This window comes from Anarhichas minor, unplaced genomic scaffold, assembly GCF_050575085.1.
Source record: "Anarhichas minor isolate MPS153535 unplaced genomic scaffold, ASM5057508v1 ptg000014l, whole genome shotgun sequence".
NCBI classification, from domain to species: domain Eukaryota; kingdom Metazoa; phylum Chordata; class Actinopteri; order Perciformes; family Anarhichadidae; genus Anarhichas; species Anarhichas minor.
Window position 1 is genome coordinate 15,322,480 of NW_027466460.1, and position 16,217 is coordinate 15,338,696.

A 16,217-nucleotide genomic window follows, 5' to 3' on the forward strand; every position below is an offset into this window, starting at 1 on the left:
CACGACAAATTCCTTGTAGGTGCAAACTTCCTTGGCAATAAACGGTTCTGATTCTGATTCATGCAGTATATGGGGCGACTGTGGTAGAGCAAGGTCGAATCAGAGGATCGGCGGTTCGATACCTGGCTCCAATAGTCCATGTCGATGTGTCCTCGACAGTGTCTGAATGTTATATGAATGTTAGTTAGTCCTGATAGGCAGGTGGCACCTTGCATGGTAGCCCCTGCTATCAGTGTGCGAATGGGTGAATGATGACATGTAGTGTTAAAGCGCTTTGAGTGGTTGGAAGACAACAAAAGCTCGACACAAGTACAGTCCATTCATCATTTATCTTGACGACTGTTTGAATGAAAAGACCTTAAACTTGCTATAGGGCTGAAGATGAGTCAGAGCAAATCAACACCTTCTCCTGTCTCATTATTTCCCCCCATCATAGTTGTTGGAGCTATTAATTTGATATTGTATTTTGTTATTTAATTTATAAGTAGTATTGTTTAATTATTGTAGATGTTTGGTAACATTGTTTTTTCTCTTTCATAGGAATTTGTTTAGTTATATTATTTTTTGTTGTTTGGTTAATTACTGTGGGCACCTGTGGCTATATGTATGAGTGGAGAGATAGGACCAGCATGCACCGGGGTGGGCTTATAGTTTTTACCAGCACAGCACAGCACAGCACATCACAGGAGAGACAGCACGACAGGAGTTTTCTTTGTTCTTTTTGTTTGCTTTATTTAATAAATACGAAAATCGGAATCCTGCTCGGACAATCCACTCTCTTCTGACTGCGTAAAAATACCAACCACGGTGCATCAGTGGCGTTTGATTATTGTTTGTTTAATTTTGATTTAGTCAACAAATGGCCACTACAATAGTAAAACCAGCACTGCCATTATCTCCACTGTGTAAACCCCAAAATGATTGGATCTTCTTCTGTTGATTCCTCTTCCTTTAGCTGGTGTTGCCGCCCCATATCCTGTCTCTCCTGTCTCAGGTTCCTTAGGACCATCCGTGTAAAATCACGATACTTTATTATATAATATTCAAATGCACTTAACAAATCAACTTCATATTTTTCTTTCCTTTTCAACCTCTAACAAATACCAGTCTATGTCAGGCCACACAAGCGTCCATGGAGCCACCACCAGGTAAACTACTGAGGGGCTTATCTGTAATTTACCATCAGTTGCTTTCTCCTTAAATCCAGCGGTGTGTCTCTCATTTCTATCTGCAGGGCATGTTCTGCTGCAACTTGGTGGGTAACCTACAAAATAAAAGCCTCTATGAATGATTCCCATCTTAAGTTACCTTCCATCTTTTCCTTATGTAATGGGTGTGGGTTGGACATGGACAAATAAAACTCAATTGATTGTTTTCAGACATTTATTTACTTCTGCAGAATAATTCAACCCATTAACTGCCTACTGATCTTTTTCAGCATCTCTGCTCCCTCAGCAATAAGTAAAATGACAATGTGTGATTTCATTCTTGTTTTTTACATTTAGATACATTCTTTTGATATTACAGTATGTACTAAGCTCAGGATGCACATTACTAGAGAAGAGATATTATAATTACCAGGAAAACATCGAACCTAAATCATAACAACACATTTCCTCAAAACCATTAAAAACAATATATACAAGAGGAAAAACAGGGACACCTGGTGGGTAAAGTGAAAAGGTGCGTAGGACTGGGTGACTAAACAGAGACAACAGAAACTATAACATTACACAAAGGAAAACACACACTTGCAGAAGTCAATGCAGAAACACATGAATTTCTGCAATTCTGGATCTAAATATGTAAAATAACTTCACACAAAAAGATATATACATCAGCAAATAAGCAAAACTTGTATTTTAACAGTAAAAACAACACTATAAAGTTGGGTAACGTTACAATATTAACAGAAAGCAACGTGTCTTGAATGTTACATCCTTCCAATAAATCACCGTAACGTGGTCTAGGGCCGTGTGTGTGACCTGTGACCTGTGTTCTCAGACCAAGAATTCACTCACCATCTGAAAAGAGTTGTGGCAGCTGGGCCGAAAAAAGGAAAACCGGGGCCCCTTTCTGGAGCCAGACCTGGGAGTGGAGCTTGCTGGTGAAAGTCTGGTTTCACCAGCAATCTACATTGAGCCGCCGCCCTATGGGTCCACCGCTTGAAAGGATATGCGGAGGGGTGATTGGGTAAAATGGCTAAAGGGGATTATTTCCTGTGTGAGTCTTCATGTGTTCCTTTAGATCTCTGTTGCGCATAAATCTTTTATCACAAACTGAGCAGCTGAAAGGTTTCTCTCCTGTGTGGATTCTCATGTGGTCCTGTAAATTTGAATGATGGTTAAAAGATTTCTTACAAACTGAGCAGCTGAAAGGTTTCTCTCCTGTGTGGATTCTCATGTGTCTCTGTAAATTTGAATGATGGTTAAAAGATTTCTTACAAACTGAGCAGCTGAAAGATTTCTCTCCTGTGTGGATTCTCATGTGTCGCTTTAGATTTGAACAGATGTTAAAAGATTTCTTACAAACTGAGCAGCTGAAAGATTTCTCTCCTGTGTGGATTCTCATGTGTCTCTGTAAATGTGAACACTGGTTAAAAGATTTCTTACAAACTGAGCAGCTGTAAGGTTTCTCTCCTGTGTGGATTCTAATGTGTGTCTTTAAAGTTGAACCCTGGTTAAAAGATTTCTTACAAACTGAGCAGCTGAAAGCTTTCTCTCCTGTGTGGGTTCTCATGTGTATCTTCAGATCTCCACTCGTGGCAGTTGTTTTCCCGCACTCAGAGCATGTAAATAGTTTCTCACCAGCACGACATCTTGAATCACTGACATGGACTTCATCAGGTTTCAAAGAGTTTAAACCTGACTGAGGTTCTCTGGTCTCCTTCCAATCATCACTGACATCAGTGTCAGAAGAGTCTCCATTGTCATCAGTATCTGGTTCTGGATCTGAGTTCCTGTCTGGTTCTGGTCCTCCACAGTCCTCTCCATCAGCATCTGTTTCCATCTGTTCAGTTTGTCTTTGATGAAGCTGTAAGGACTGAGCTTCCTCTTCATCATCTTCAGTCTTCACAGGAGTGAATGACAACTTGACATCAGCCTCCTCCAGCCCTTGAAGCTGCTCTCCCTCCTGACTGGTCCTGAGTTCCTCCTGTTCCTCTTTAATGTGTGGGGGCTCTGGGTCCTCCTGTTCCTCTTTAACGTGTGGGGGCTCTGGGTCCTCCTGTTCCTCTTTAATGTGTGGGGGCTCTGGGTCCTCCTGTTCCTCTTTAATGTGTGGGCGCCCTGGGTCCTCCTGTTCCTCTTTAATGTGTGGGGGCTCTGGGTCCTCCTGTTCCTCTTTAATGTGTGGGGGCTCTGGGTCCTCCTGTTCCTCTTTAATGTGTGGGGGCTCTGGGTCCTCCTGTTCCTCTTTAATGTGTGGGGGCTCTGGGTCCTCCTGTTCCTCTTTAGTGTGTGGGGGCTCTGCGTCCTCCTGGTCCAGACTGGAGCTCCCCTCCTGCTGCTCAGGGGGAACCTCTTCTTGAACCACCAACAGCTGCTGGACATCTGCAGGAAAACAGTAAACACACACAGAGACGTTACAAAGAAATATTAGTATTGAGCAAATAGTCTCCTGTAGATACACCTTATTTTCTGCCATCATTCCCTCTTAGACTCCCTGTGCACAGTTACCAAACAGACATGCCGAAACAAATTGTAAAGACAAAGCACCAGCAGCAATGAGGTCATCAATAGTTTACATGGCAAAAAAGTGTGGCACTACCAACATTGTTAAGAAGTATTCAAAGAGCCTGCATCCTCCATAAAGTCCAGCTGAGATGTGATCATGTGGGCAGTTATAGTTGACTAATGTACGTAAACCTGCCACCGTAGAAACAGTGGATAGAACCTTCAGAAGCAGCCACAATGTAACCGTGGACGTGCATCATCGGTGCGCTCTGTTTCTGAACCAATAGCACTCCACCTTGGTAGTCAGCTGTAGAGAACATCCACGTAAACATGATGAAACTGAAATGTGACAATAACAACAATGACACAATCTGAACTAATAAACTGTCTAGAGACTGCTCTCAGGAACCTAGAGGTCAAGGTTAAACCCTCCCCACCCCCCTGGTCCCAGGGTGGTCCCTGTTATTATTGATATATTTTAAATAATCCTATTGATGTTAATAATTGTATGATTATCAATAATTAAATTGTCATACTTGCCAGTAACCAGGTCTGCATGTGTCATGATAACAAGGTCTATCTATGTTGTATGATTGTTTAATTCATTCTATCATTGATCAGCTTGTATTCAGTGATTTATATCCAACTGTTTGGTACCGTTCTGCAGCTGAGACAGTGCAGATTTAAAATATGGAAGAATTAAATAGACTATGGCCCTTTCTCAGTATGCGTACTTCTCTGTACTTGTGAACTCGTGGACTTGTGAAACGTCATCAGTCTCAGCCCAAGTACTGTTCCAATTCAAAGTTCACATCAAGCCAGGTCCAAATGCCCGGATGTGGCTTGCTCCGCCCATTTTAGCGGGGATGCATCGAGGTGACTTGTCTAGACTTGGGACAGCCAAATATCCCAGAATGCATTTTGCACCAGCAACAGGAAACAATGGCGGAGGAGAAATCACACAACTGGAAGTTGAAACTTTTCGAAATACTACTGTTGTTAAGTCACATAAAGTAATTTTAGGATGTTTTCAGGCGAGAAGTTAGTTGTTTAAGCATCAAATCTGTGGTCGGTTTGTCAAGATTCAGCCGATTTAAAAATCTGCTCCGACGATTTCGGAGATGTGAGGGGTTGCTAGCGGGACCGGCAGTAAACCAGCACCGGGGGCTCAGCGCTCATGTTACCCGCCTAGAAAAGCCTGATCTCGGGGAGTCTTTTTGAAACTTGCCGCTGGTATTGACGTCTCTGTAGCGTTTTCCTCGTCGTCAAAGAGTACAGCAATCCAAATTATTTATCAACTATAGGTCTATATCCGGGCTTTTTGGGGCTATCAAAGTGCCCGTAACATAGCACCACGAATAGACGAACATTACATTTCAAGCGCCGGCTGACGTGACCGAGGTTCCTCGGATAACGGCTCACTTGACTGCAGAGAGTGGTTCGCTGTCCACGCCATACGCTGCACCCCCTTTCCAGTGTATCAATGGACGCAGATAATATAATATTTGAATCAACTCTTATGCGACCATGAACATATGAATCATTTTAGAATTCAACATGCTGCAAAATCTACGTGGTGTTATGAAAGACAACAAACTTTACTTTACCAGTTAGTCGCTGGTTGACTAAACATCTCAGCATTTTCACAAGAACACAGACACGTTTCCTCCAGACAAACTCCGGAAGATATACCGAGACGAACTGTTGTGCGTTAATAAAAGGTCCGAGTAGCACCAACAAGCTTGTGATCATTTAGTTCCACATGTAAATACAAAAAGTATGAGGTGACCGTAACAGTTGTACTTGTATAATATAATTGATCAAATATATACTATGACAACGAAGCATAACAACTATTTAAACATTAATGTACCGTTTCTCTTTTCCATATTTACACCCTTGTGTATGTATTTTAACAACTCTCACTTGATGTACTGTTTCTATTTTAAACTTTATGTTTATTGGTTGTTGACTCTGGCTTCTGTTTTTTTCTTCAGTACTTCTTTTTCATTTTGGATATATATATTTTATATTCATTGGATTAAAAACTGGCAGTTTAGAATCATTGTTTATAGAAGACTCCAACTCTGACAGAGAAGATGTTTACAAATGGTCACTGTTAACATACAATCATGAAGAAATGCATGCTGGGTAACTCCCGACTAGCAGATTTATACCTCACTAACACAAATCTGAACGAGACGCACACATGAAATCGTATGACAGCAGCCAAAGAGCTCTAATGACAGAATTCCATTATTTACTCTCTATTTTGGGTCAAGACTAACTTTAATGCTGATTTAAGTATTTATTTTTATTTTTTTGTACTTTATATTAATGTGAAATTCACTGAACTAGCAGAATTTTACTCTGAAATGATTATTTACTGCTCTTATGGCAATTAATTAGTGAGATAAGCACAATTATTATTTATTTATTTGTATTTTATTCTATTGCATCAGTTATTAGACGTTTACTAACTGGAGCTCTTTATTGCATTCATTTTGAAGGAAAACATATACCTCAAGCATTCATTTCCCCTCAAGATGAATACCGCATTGGTCCTTGTACGTTTTAGTCATCTGTTTTACCGTTAATTTGGAAAAACCAAAATACGGAAGTATTCTCGTTTTTCGTTTCAAACCAAAAACGGGAAGTTATTCCCATCTTTAGTTACCTTCCATCTTTTCCTTATGTAATGGGTGTGGGTTGGACATGGAAAAAAGAAAACTCAATTGATTGTTTTCCAACATTTATTTACTTCTGCAGAAGACAAAATTCAACCCATTAACTGCCTTCTGATCTTTTTCTGCTCCTCTGCTCCCTCAGCAATAAGTAAAATGACAATGTGTGATTTCATTCTTGTTTTTTACATTTAGATACATTATTTTGATATTACAGTATGTACTAAGCTCAGGATGCACATTACTAGAAAAGGGATATTATATTACCAGGAAAACATCTAACCTAAATCATAACAACACATTTCCTCAAAACCATTAAAAACAAGATATACAAGAGGAGAAACAGGGACACCTGGTGGGTAAAGTGAAAAGGTGCGTAGGACTGGGTGACTAAACAGAGACAACAGAAACTATAACATTACACAAAGGAAAACACACACTTGCAGAAGTCAATGCATAAACGCATGAATTGCCTTCTGGTATTTTTCTGCAATTCTGGATCTAAACATGCAAAATAACTTAATACAAGAAGATATTTACATCAGCAAACAAGCAAAACTTTAACGGTAAAACAACACTAGCTGGGTAACGTTAAAATATGAACGAAAGTAACGTATCTTAAATGTTACACCCTTCCAATAAATCATCACCTTAACATCGTTTAGGGCCGTGTGTTTGACCTGTGACCTCAGACCAAGAATTCACTGACCATCTGAAAAGAGGTGTGGCAGCTGGGCCGAAAAAAAGGAAACCGGGGCCACTTTCTGGAGCCAGACCTGGGAGTGGAGCTTGCTGGTGAGGGTCTGGTTTCCGGGACGTGAGACATATGGTTCGACCAGGAACAACCCGAAAAATCTACATTGATCTAAATCTATGGGCCCACCGCTCGAAGGGATATGCAGAGGGGTGATTGGGTAAAAGGGCTAAAGGGGATTATTTCCTGTGTGAGTTTTCATGTGTTCCCTTAGAGCTGAGCTGCGCATAAATCTTTTATCACAAACTGGGCAGCTGAAAGGTTTCTCTCATGTGTTTCTTAAAACTTTTGTTATGTTCTGAATTACAAACTCAGAACAAATGTATGATTGAAGGATTGCCTCCGCACGGCTCTCAATATGGCAACATGGGTGCAACAGTTCACACAACATTTTCTTCCAGGTGAGTGTGCCCCGGACCCCTCTAGAAAACCAACACTAACTAGACAATAAAAACTCAATTAGTCTACTGGATCAAACTAAAGACAGTACTAAGCTCCCTGCCAACGTGAGGAGGCGTCACCTTAAACAAAGCATGGATCTCTCAGAGCAATCAAGGTTAATTGTGTAAACCCATTAACTGCCTTCTGATCTTTTTCTGCTCCTCTGCTCCCTCAGCAATAAGTAAAATGACAATGTGTGATTTCATTCTTGTTTTTTACATTTAGATACATTATTTTGATATTACAGTATGTACTAAGCTCAGGATGCACATTACTAGAAAAGGGATATTATATTACCAGGAAAACATCTAACCTAAATCATAACAACACATTTCCTCAAAACCATTAAAAACAAGATATACAAGAGGAGAAACAGGGACACCTGGTGGGTAAAGTGAAAAGGTGCGTAGGACTGGGTGACTAAACAGAGACAACAGAAACTATAACATTACACAAAGGAAAACACACACTTGCAGAAGTCAATGCATAAACGCATGAATTGCCTTCTGGTATTTTTCTGCAATTCTGGATCTAAACATGCAAAATAACTTTATACAAGAAGATATTTACATCAGCAAACAAGCAAAACTTTAACGGTAAAACAACACTAGCTGGGTAACGTTAAAATATGAACGAAAGCAACGTATCTTAAATGTTACACCCTTCCAATAAATCATCACCTTAACATCGTTTAGGGCCGTGTGTTTGACCTGTGACCTCAGACCAAGAATTCACTGACCATCTGAAAAGAGGTGTGGCAGCTGGGCCGAAAAAAAGGAAACCGGGGCCACTTTCTGGAGCCAGACCTGGGAGTGGAGCTTGCTGGTGAGGGTCTGGTTTCCGGGACGTGAGACATATGGTTCGACCAGGAACAACCCGAAAAATCTACATTGATCTAAATCTATGGGCCCACCGCTCGAAGGGATATGCAGAGGGGTGATTGGGTAAAAGGGCTTAAGGGGATTATTTCCTGTGTGAGTTTTCATGTGTTCCCTTAGAGCTGAGCTGCGCATAAATCTTTTATCACAAACTGGGCAGCTGAAAGGTTTCTCTCATGTGTTTCTTAAAACTTTTGTTATGTTCTGAATTACAAACTCAGAACAAATGTATGATTGAAGGATTGCCTCCGCACGGCTCTCAATATGGCAACATGGGTGCAACAGTTCACACAACATTTTCTTCCAGGTGAGTGTGCCCCGGACCCCTCTAGAAAACCAACACTAACTAGACAATAAAAACTCAATTAGTCTACTGGATCAAACTAAAGACAGTACTAAGCTCCCTGCCAACGGGAGGAGGCGTCACCTTAAACAAAGCATGGATCTCTCAGAGCAATCAAGGTTTATTGTGTCACTGGTCGCAAGCTAATTGTGTGTGAGGACAGGGTTTTGAGGAAACAATTCAAAATCTGAAGGTGGAATCAATGAGCAACGCTCTCAAATTAAAACATGCTTTTGCCTAGGGCTGCACAATTAATCTAATTTGAATCGCTATCACGATTTTGGCTGCCACAATTAAATAAGCATGATCGTCAGCGATATTGACGTTTAAAATGCGTGCTCTGCTACATATCAAATCAAGCTCTTCCTCAGTCAGCCAACCACCAGGGGGAGAACGAGTTGGGAGGTGTCATGCGCGCACCCTGCAGCGGCAGCCTCAAAAAAAGTTCTGTCTGCAGTCGAGTAGAAGAGTAGAGAGACAGACAACAGAACAGACGGTCACGGGTGTCGTGTGAAAGGTAAATCTAATGTCAGGAGCAGGTGAGGAGCTAGCCCCTCGAAAAGGATCATCATCCGTTGTCTGGAAGTTTTTTGGATTTAGGGCAAGTGATGTTAACCAAGAACAAATCATATGCACAGAGTGCGTTAGAGTTGTGTCTGCGCCGCATAGCAATACAACTAACTTGTTCAACCACCTGAAAAATCACCACAAACCACAGTACGACGAATGCATTAAGGCCAAAGCCAACGTTACTTCACTGAATCTCCGTCCATGTCCAACGTCAACCCAGAAAACCATAACAGCGACCCTGCACAGCGCGACAGCGTATCCATCCACCTTCCAAAGACACGCTGAAATAACGGATGCAATCGCATTTCATTTGGCCAAAGACATGTGTCCAATAAATACTGTGAGCAATGAAGGCTTCAGAAAAATTGTCACGACACAAGACAAGAGATACATGATCCCCTCGCGCAATTATTTCTCCAAACAGGAATTACTGTATGAAAAACGTCGGGGGGGAATACAAAGGAATGTCACAGCTGTCGAGTATTTTGCGACTATACGACTGGCCGATGGTCAAGCAGAACAATGGAGCCGTACATGTCCCTGACAATTCACTACATCCGACGGTAATTTTGCAATTAAGAGTCGATGCTTGCAGACGTCATTTTTCCCACAAGACCACACAGGAGAGTCGATTGCCCAGGGACTGAGGGAAGCGATGGCCTCTTGGAGCTTGCAGGAGGAGAGACTTGTCTGCATTACAACAGACAACGGATCTAACGTCGTCAAGGCAGCTTCTCTGAATAAATGGACTAGGCTCCAGTGCTTTGGCCACAGGCTCCATCTAGCAATAGGTGAGTAAGATCAATAATAAAAAGGAAAACATCTTAAAAGAACACATGAAAATAAAACATAAAAAGGAAGAGTGCATATAAGGTTTTATTCTGTGTTTTAATTTTACATATGAATCTAATGTTCTTTTTTAGAGAATGCAATGAGAGATCCTCGGATTGACCGTGCAGTGGGGATCTGCAAAAAGCTCGTGAGCAGTTTCTCCTACAGCTGGAGGCGTTAAAAAGGAGCTAGCACAGGCACAAAAGGAGCTGAAGCTTCCAGAGCATGCACTGAAGACTGAGTGCTCCACAAGGTGGGGATCAAGGCAGGCAATGATAGCAAGAGTCCTGGAGCAGCAGAGGGCCATCGCTCAAGTCTTGTCCACTGACAGAAAGACCCAACACCTCATCCCAACATGGCAGGACACTGACGTACTGGAAGCCATTAACAAATCCCTCCGCCCTCTGACTGAGTTTACTGATGCGCTTTCCAGTGAGAAGTATGTCAGTGTTTCCTTTGTCAAGCCAGTCCTCCACCTTTTCAGCTCCTCTATCCTGAAAGTGAACGATGATGATCCAGGCCTAACAACCACCATCAAGACCAAAATCCTGAGCTACCTGGATGAAAAGTACAAGGATCCTGGGACACAAGAACTGCTTGACATGGCCTCTGCTCTTGATCCACGGTTCAAGCTGAGATACGTTAGTGTAGACAGGGTTGGACCAATCCAAGCCAGACGTACTTCTGAGATGGCTGCGTCTGCGAGCATGTTTAGTAATTATTGTGATTACATACAGAATTTATTATAAATTAATGAAATCAAGTGATTTAATGTGCTGTAATCTACTTTCTGGATATGGATGTTAAATATGTTTCATTAGATTACATTTGGCATTCATATTTTATTTACCATACTCTTTTCAAGGAGATGGGCCCAACTGATCCCCACGTTGAGGCTGCGGAGGATGCACCCAGCACTTCAAAGAAAAAGAAGACCATGGGGAGCTTCTTCAAGACCGCTGAGGGAACCACACCAAGATCCTCTCCCCACCAGGAACAACAAGCTGTAGCCTCTGAGCTACAGTCTTACATACAGTGTGCCAACCTAGACAGTGAGGAGGACCCGCTGGACTGGTGGAGGGAACACCAGAGAATCTACCCACGACTCTCAAAGCTGGCAAAAAAAATACTTGTGCATTCCGGCCACAAGTTCCCCCTCAGAGAGGGTCTTTAGCACTGGGGGAAATGTAGTGACCTGCCTTCGCTCATCTCTCAAGCCAGAAAATGTCGACAGGCTGGTGTTTCTTGCCAAAAACCTCTAGGCCTAACACCTCGTTATTGCCTTTTCTGCATAGGCCTGAATTGTTTTCATTTGGTTGCATTCTGTGATGGCATATTTATTTTTAGTTAGCCCTTTATTTTTATATTTTGCTTCAGGTGAATAAGAACCGTATAAGTTTTATTTTGATGCAAAGATTTGTACATTAGCCGGAATGTAGCACAACAATGGAAGTGGAAGCAGTGTTCTTGTTCATTTAAACGTGAAAGTGCAATAAAAAGATGTTGTCCCTAAAATTAATGAATAATCGTGATAAATAATCGGGATCTCAATATTGATCAAAATAATCATGATTATGATTTTGGCCATAATCGTGCAGCCCTACTTTTGATTAAATATAGGAAAAAGCACCATATTTCTTCCCCTGCGTTATGTGCCATGTGGTGTGTCAGATTTACCTTTTGTATACAAACAGAACCACTAAAGCCGGTTGTCTCTTGTATGAGTAATTATGTGTGACTTCAGAGCCGACCTGTGCCGATATCTTTTATCACACACTGAGCAGCTGATGGCATATTTATTTTTAGTTAGCCCTTTATTTTTATATTTTGCTTCAGGTGAATAAGAACCGTATAAGTTTTATTTTGATGCAAAGATTTGTACATTAGCCGGAATGTAGCACAACAATGGAAGTGGAAGCAGTGTTCTTGTTCATTTAAACGTGAAAGTGCAATAAAAAGATGTTGTCCCTAAAATTAATGAATAATCGTGATAAATAATCGGGATCTCAATATTGATCAAAATAATCATAATTATGATTTTGGCCATAATCGTGCAGCCCTACTTTTGATTAAATATAGGAAAAAGCACCATATTTCTTCCCCTGCGTTATGTGCCATGTGGTGTGTCAGATTTACCTTTTGTATACAAACAGAACCACTAAAGCCGGTTGTCTCTTGTATGAGTAATTATGTGTGACTTCAGAGCCGACCTGTGCCGATATCTTTTATCACACACTGAGCAGCTGAAAGGTTTCTCTCCTGTGTGGGTTCTCATGTGTATCTTTAAATTTGAACAATCGTAAAAAGATTTCTTACAAACTGAGCAGCTGAAAGGTTTCTCTCCTGTGTGGATTCTCATGTGTATCTTTAAATTTGAACAATTGTTAAAAGATTTCTTACAAACTGAGCAGCTGAAAGGTTTCTCTCCTGTGTGGATTCTCATGTGTCTCTGTAAATGTGAACGCTGGTTAAAAGATTTCTTACAAACTGAGCAGCTGAAAGGTTTATCTCCTGTGTGGATTCTCATATGTTTCTTTAAAGTTGAACCCAGGTTAAAAGATTTCTTACAAACTGAGCAGCTGTAAGGTTTCTCTCCTGTGTGGGTTCTCATGTGTATCTTCAGATCTCCACTTCTGCCAGTTGTTTTCCCACACTCAGAGCATGTAAACAGTTTCTCACCAGCACTACATCTTGAATCACTGACATGGACTTCATCAGGTTTCAAAGAGTTTAAACATGACTGACGTTCTCTGGTCTCCTTCCAATCACCACTGTCATCAGTGTCAGAAGAGTCTCCATTGTCATCAGTATCTGGTTCTGGATGTCTATCTGGACCAGAGTTCCTGTCTGGTTCTGGTCCTGCACAGTCCTCTCCATCAGCATCTGTTTCCATCTGTTCAGTTTGTCTTTGATGAAGCTGTGAGGACTGAGCTTCCTCTTCATCATCTTCACTCTTCACAGGAGTGAATGAGAACTTGACATCTGCCTCCTCCAGACCTTGAAGCTGCTCTCCCTCCTGACTGGTCCAGAGTTCCTCCTGTTCCTCTTTAATGTGTGGGGGCTCTGGGTCCTCCTGTTCCTCTTTAATGTGTGGGGGCTCTGGGTCCTCCTGTTCCTCTTTAATGTGTGGGGGCTCTGGGTCCTCCTGTTCCTCTTTAATGTGTGGGGGCTCTGGGTCCTCCTGGTCCTCTTTAATGTGTGGGGGCTCTGGGTCCTCCTGTTCCTCTTTAATGTGTGGGGGCTCTGGGTCCTCCTGTTCCTCTTTAATGTGTGGGGGCTCTGGGTCCTCTTGGTCCAGACTTGAGCTCCACTCCTGCTGCTCAGGGGGAACCTCTTCTTTAACCACCAACAGCTGCTGGACGTCTGCAGGAAAACAGTAAACACACACAGAGACGTTACAAAGAAATATTAGTGTTGAGCAAATAGTCTCCTGTAGATACACTTTTATTTCCTGCCATCATTCCCTCTTACACTCCCTGTGCAGTTACCAAACAGACATGCCGACACAAATTGTAAAGACACAACGCACCAGCAGCAATGAGGTCATCAATAGTTTACATGGCAAAAAAGTGTGGCACTACCAACATTGTTGAGAAGTATTCAAAGAACCTGCATCCTCCATAAAGTGCGGCTGAGATGTGATCATGTGGGCAGTTATAGTTGACTAATGTACGTAAACCTGCCACCGTAGAAACAGTGGATAGAACCTTCAGAAGCAGCCACAACGTAACCGTGGACGTGCATCATCGGTGCGCTCCGTTTCTGAACCAATAGCACTCCACCTTGGTAGTCAGCCGTAGAGAACATCCACGTAAACATGATGAAACTGAAATGTGACAATAACAACAATGACACAATCTGAACTAATAAACTTTGTCTAGAGACTGCTCTCAGGAACCTAGGAGGTCAAGGTTGAACCCCCCCAGCCCCCTGATCCCAGGATGGTCCCGGTTATTATTGATATATTATATAAAATAATCCTATTGATATTAATATTTGTATGATTATCAATAATAAAATGTTCATACTTGCCAGTAACCAGGTCTGTATGTGTCATGATAACAAGGTATATCTATGTTGTATGTAGGGCTGCAACTAACGATTATTTTAATAATCGATTAATCTGGCGATTATTTTTCCGATTAATCGATGAATCGGATATTAATGGGCCAAAAAAGGCGAGTGAATAAAAACGTGTCTTTAGTCTTGCAAACTATACCACCCCTGCTTTACTACTGTTATTAACGAGCTAACGCTAACTTGTCAAGCTGGATAACGAGTAAACACCAGCACCAGAAAATATAAAGTATATGCACATGTGTTACTGCAAGTTTGTTTTGCTGCTGTTAATATTAACTGTCTTGATTGATTTCCTCTGCCTTAGGATGGATGGATAGATAGATAGATAGATAGATAGATAGATAATCCTGCTGAGCAGGGATTCTAGGCGACGGGAGCAGCAAGAGGGGGGCGGGAACAGCTGTTGACGCAAACAGGAAGTCCTCTGTCCTCAAAGGACGGGCCCACGTAGACCGCGAAGGCTGGGTCCTCCGAAGGATGCAGACCCTGAATTGGGACATAGCTAAATAGTCCCCGGCGAGACCGGCGGCGCGAATGGCGCTCAACTCAACTTTTTTTTTTATTATACTCAAACATCTCCGTGACTTATTGAGTGCTGTAATAATCACGTGACACAACGAATCGATAATGAAATTCGCTGCCAACTCTTTTAATAATCGATTTTTATCGATTAGTTGTTGCAGCCCTAGTTGTATAATTTGTTTAATTCATTCTATCATTGATCAGGTTGTATTCAGTGATTTATATCCAACCGTTTGGTACCGTTCTGCAGCTGAGACAGTGCAGATTTAAAATATGGAAGAATTAAATAGACTATGGCCCTTACTCCATATGCGTACTTCTCTGTACTTGTGAAACGTCATCAGTCTCAGCCAAAGTACTGTTCCAATTCAAAGTTCACATCAAGCCAGGTCCAAATGCCCGGATGTGGCTTGCTCCGCCCACTTTATCGGGGATGCATCGGAGGTGACTTGTCTAGACTTGGGACAGCCAAATATCCCAGAATGCATTTTGCACCAGCAACAGGAAACAATGGCGGAGGAGAAATCACACAACTGGAAGTTGAAACTTTTCGAAATACTACTGTTGTTAAGTCACATAAAGTAATTTTAGGATGTTTTCAGGCGAGAAGTTAGTTGTTTAAGCATCAAATCTGTGGTCGGTTTGTCAAGATTCAGCCGATTTAAAAATCTGCTCCGACGATTTCGGAGATGTGAGGTGTTGCTAGCGGGACCGGGGGCTCAGCGCTCATGGCGCCCTCCTAGAACAGCCTGATCTCGGCGAGTCTTTTTTAAACTTGCCGCTGGTATTGACGTCTCTGTAGCGTTTTCCTCGTCGGCAAAGACTACAGCAATCCAAATTATTGATCAAATATTGGTCTATTTCCGGGCTTTTTTGGGCTATCAAAGTGCCCGTAACATAGCACCACGAATAGACGAACATTACATTTCAAGCGCCGGCTGACGTGACCGAGGTTCCGCGGATAACGGCTCACTTGACCGCAGAGAGTGGTTCGGTAGTCCCGCCATACGCTGCACCCCCTTTCCAGTGTATCAATGGACCCAGATAATATAATATTTGAATCAACTCTTATGTGACCATGAATCATTTTAGAATTCAACATGCTGCAAAATCTACGTGGTGTTATAAAAGAGAACAAACTTTACTTTACCAGTTAGTCGCTGGTTGACTAAACATCTCAGCATTTTCACTAGAACACAGAAACGTTTCCTCCAAAGAAACTCCGGAAGATATACCGAGACGGACTGTTGTGCGTTAATAAAAGGTCCGAGTAGCACCAACAAGCTTGTGAACATTTAGTTCCACATGTAGATACAAAAAGTATGTGGTGACCGTAACAGTTGTACTTGTATAATATCATTGATAAAATATATACTATTACAACGAAGCATAATAACTATTTAAACATTGACCTAACATTTGTCTATTCCATGTCTGCAA

At 41.8% G+C, this 16,217-nt stretch overlaps 1 protein-coding gene across 1 annotated transcript; it reads right to left on the minus strand.

Moving 5' to 3' along the window:
- Positions 1 to 735: 735 nt before the first annotated feature.
- Positions 736 to 16,011, minus strand: LOC142950124 (uncharacterized). Its single transcript, XM_076092023.1, has 4 exons — positions 15,928 to 16,011; positions 12,335 to 13,538; positions 5,282 to 5,415; positions 736 to 3,551 (listed from the first exon to the last, which is right to left on the minus strand). The coding sequence occupies exons 1-4, from the start codon at positions 15,959 to 15,961 to the stop codon at positions 2,203 to 2,205; spliced, it is 2,721 nt and encodes a 906-aa protein (XP_075948138.1). The 5' UTR covers positions 15,962 to 16,011; the 3' UTR covers positions 736 to 2,202.
- Positions 16,012 to 16,217: the final 206 nt, after the last annotated feature.

Excerpts from the sequence above, each read along its gene's own strand:
- LOC142950124 (XM_076092023.1), bottom strand. The coding sequence starts at position 15,961 with ATGCTGAGATGTTTAGTCAACCAGCGACTAACTG. Across the intron at positions 13,539-15,927 it reads AGTCAACCAGCGACTAACTG|ACGTCCAGCAGCTGTTGGTG; the intron begins GTAAAGTAAAGT and ends GTTTTCCTGCAG. Across the intron at positions 5,416-12,334 it reads ACAAGAGACAACCGGCTTTA|CTTGTTGGTGCTACTCGGAC; the intron begins GTGGTTCTGTTT and ends AATGATCACAAG.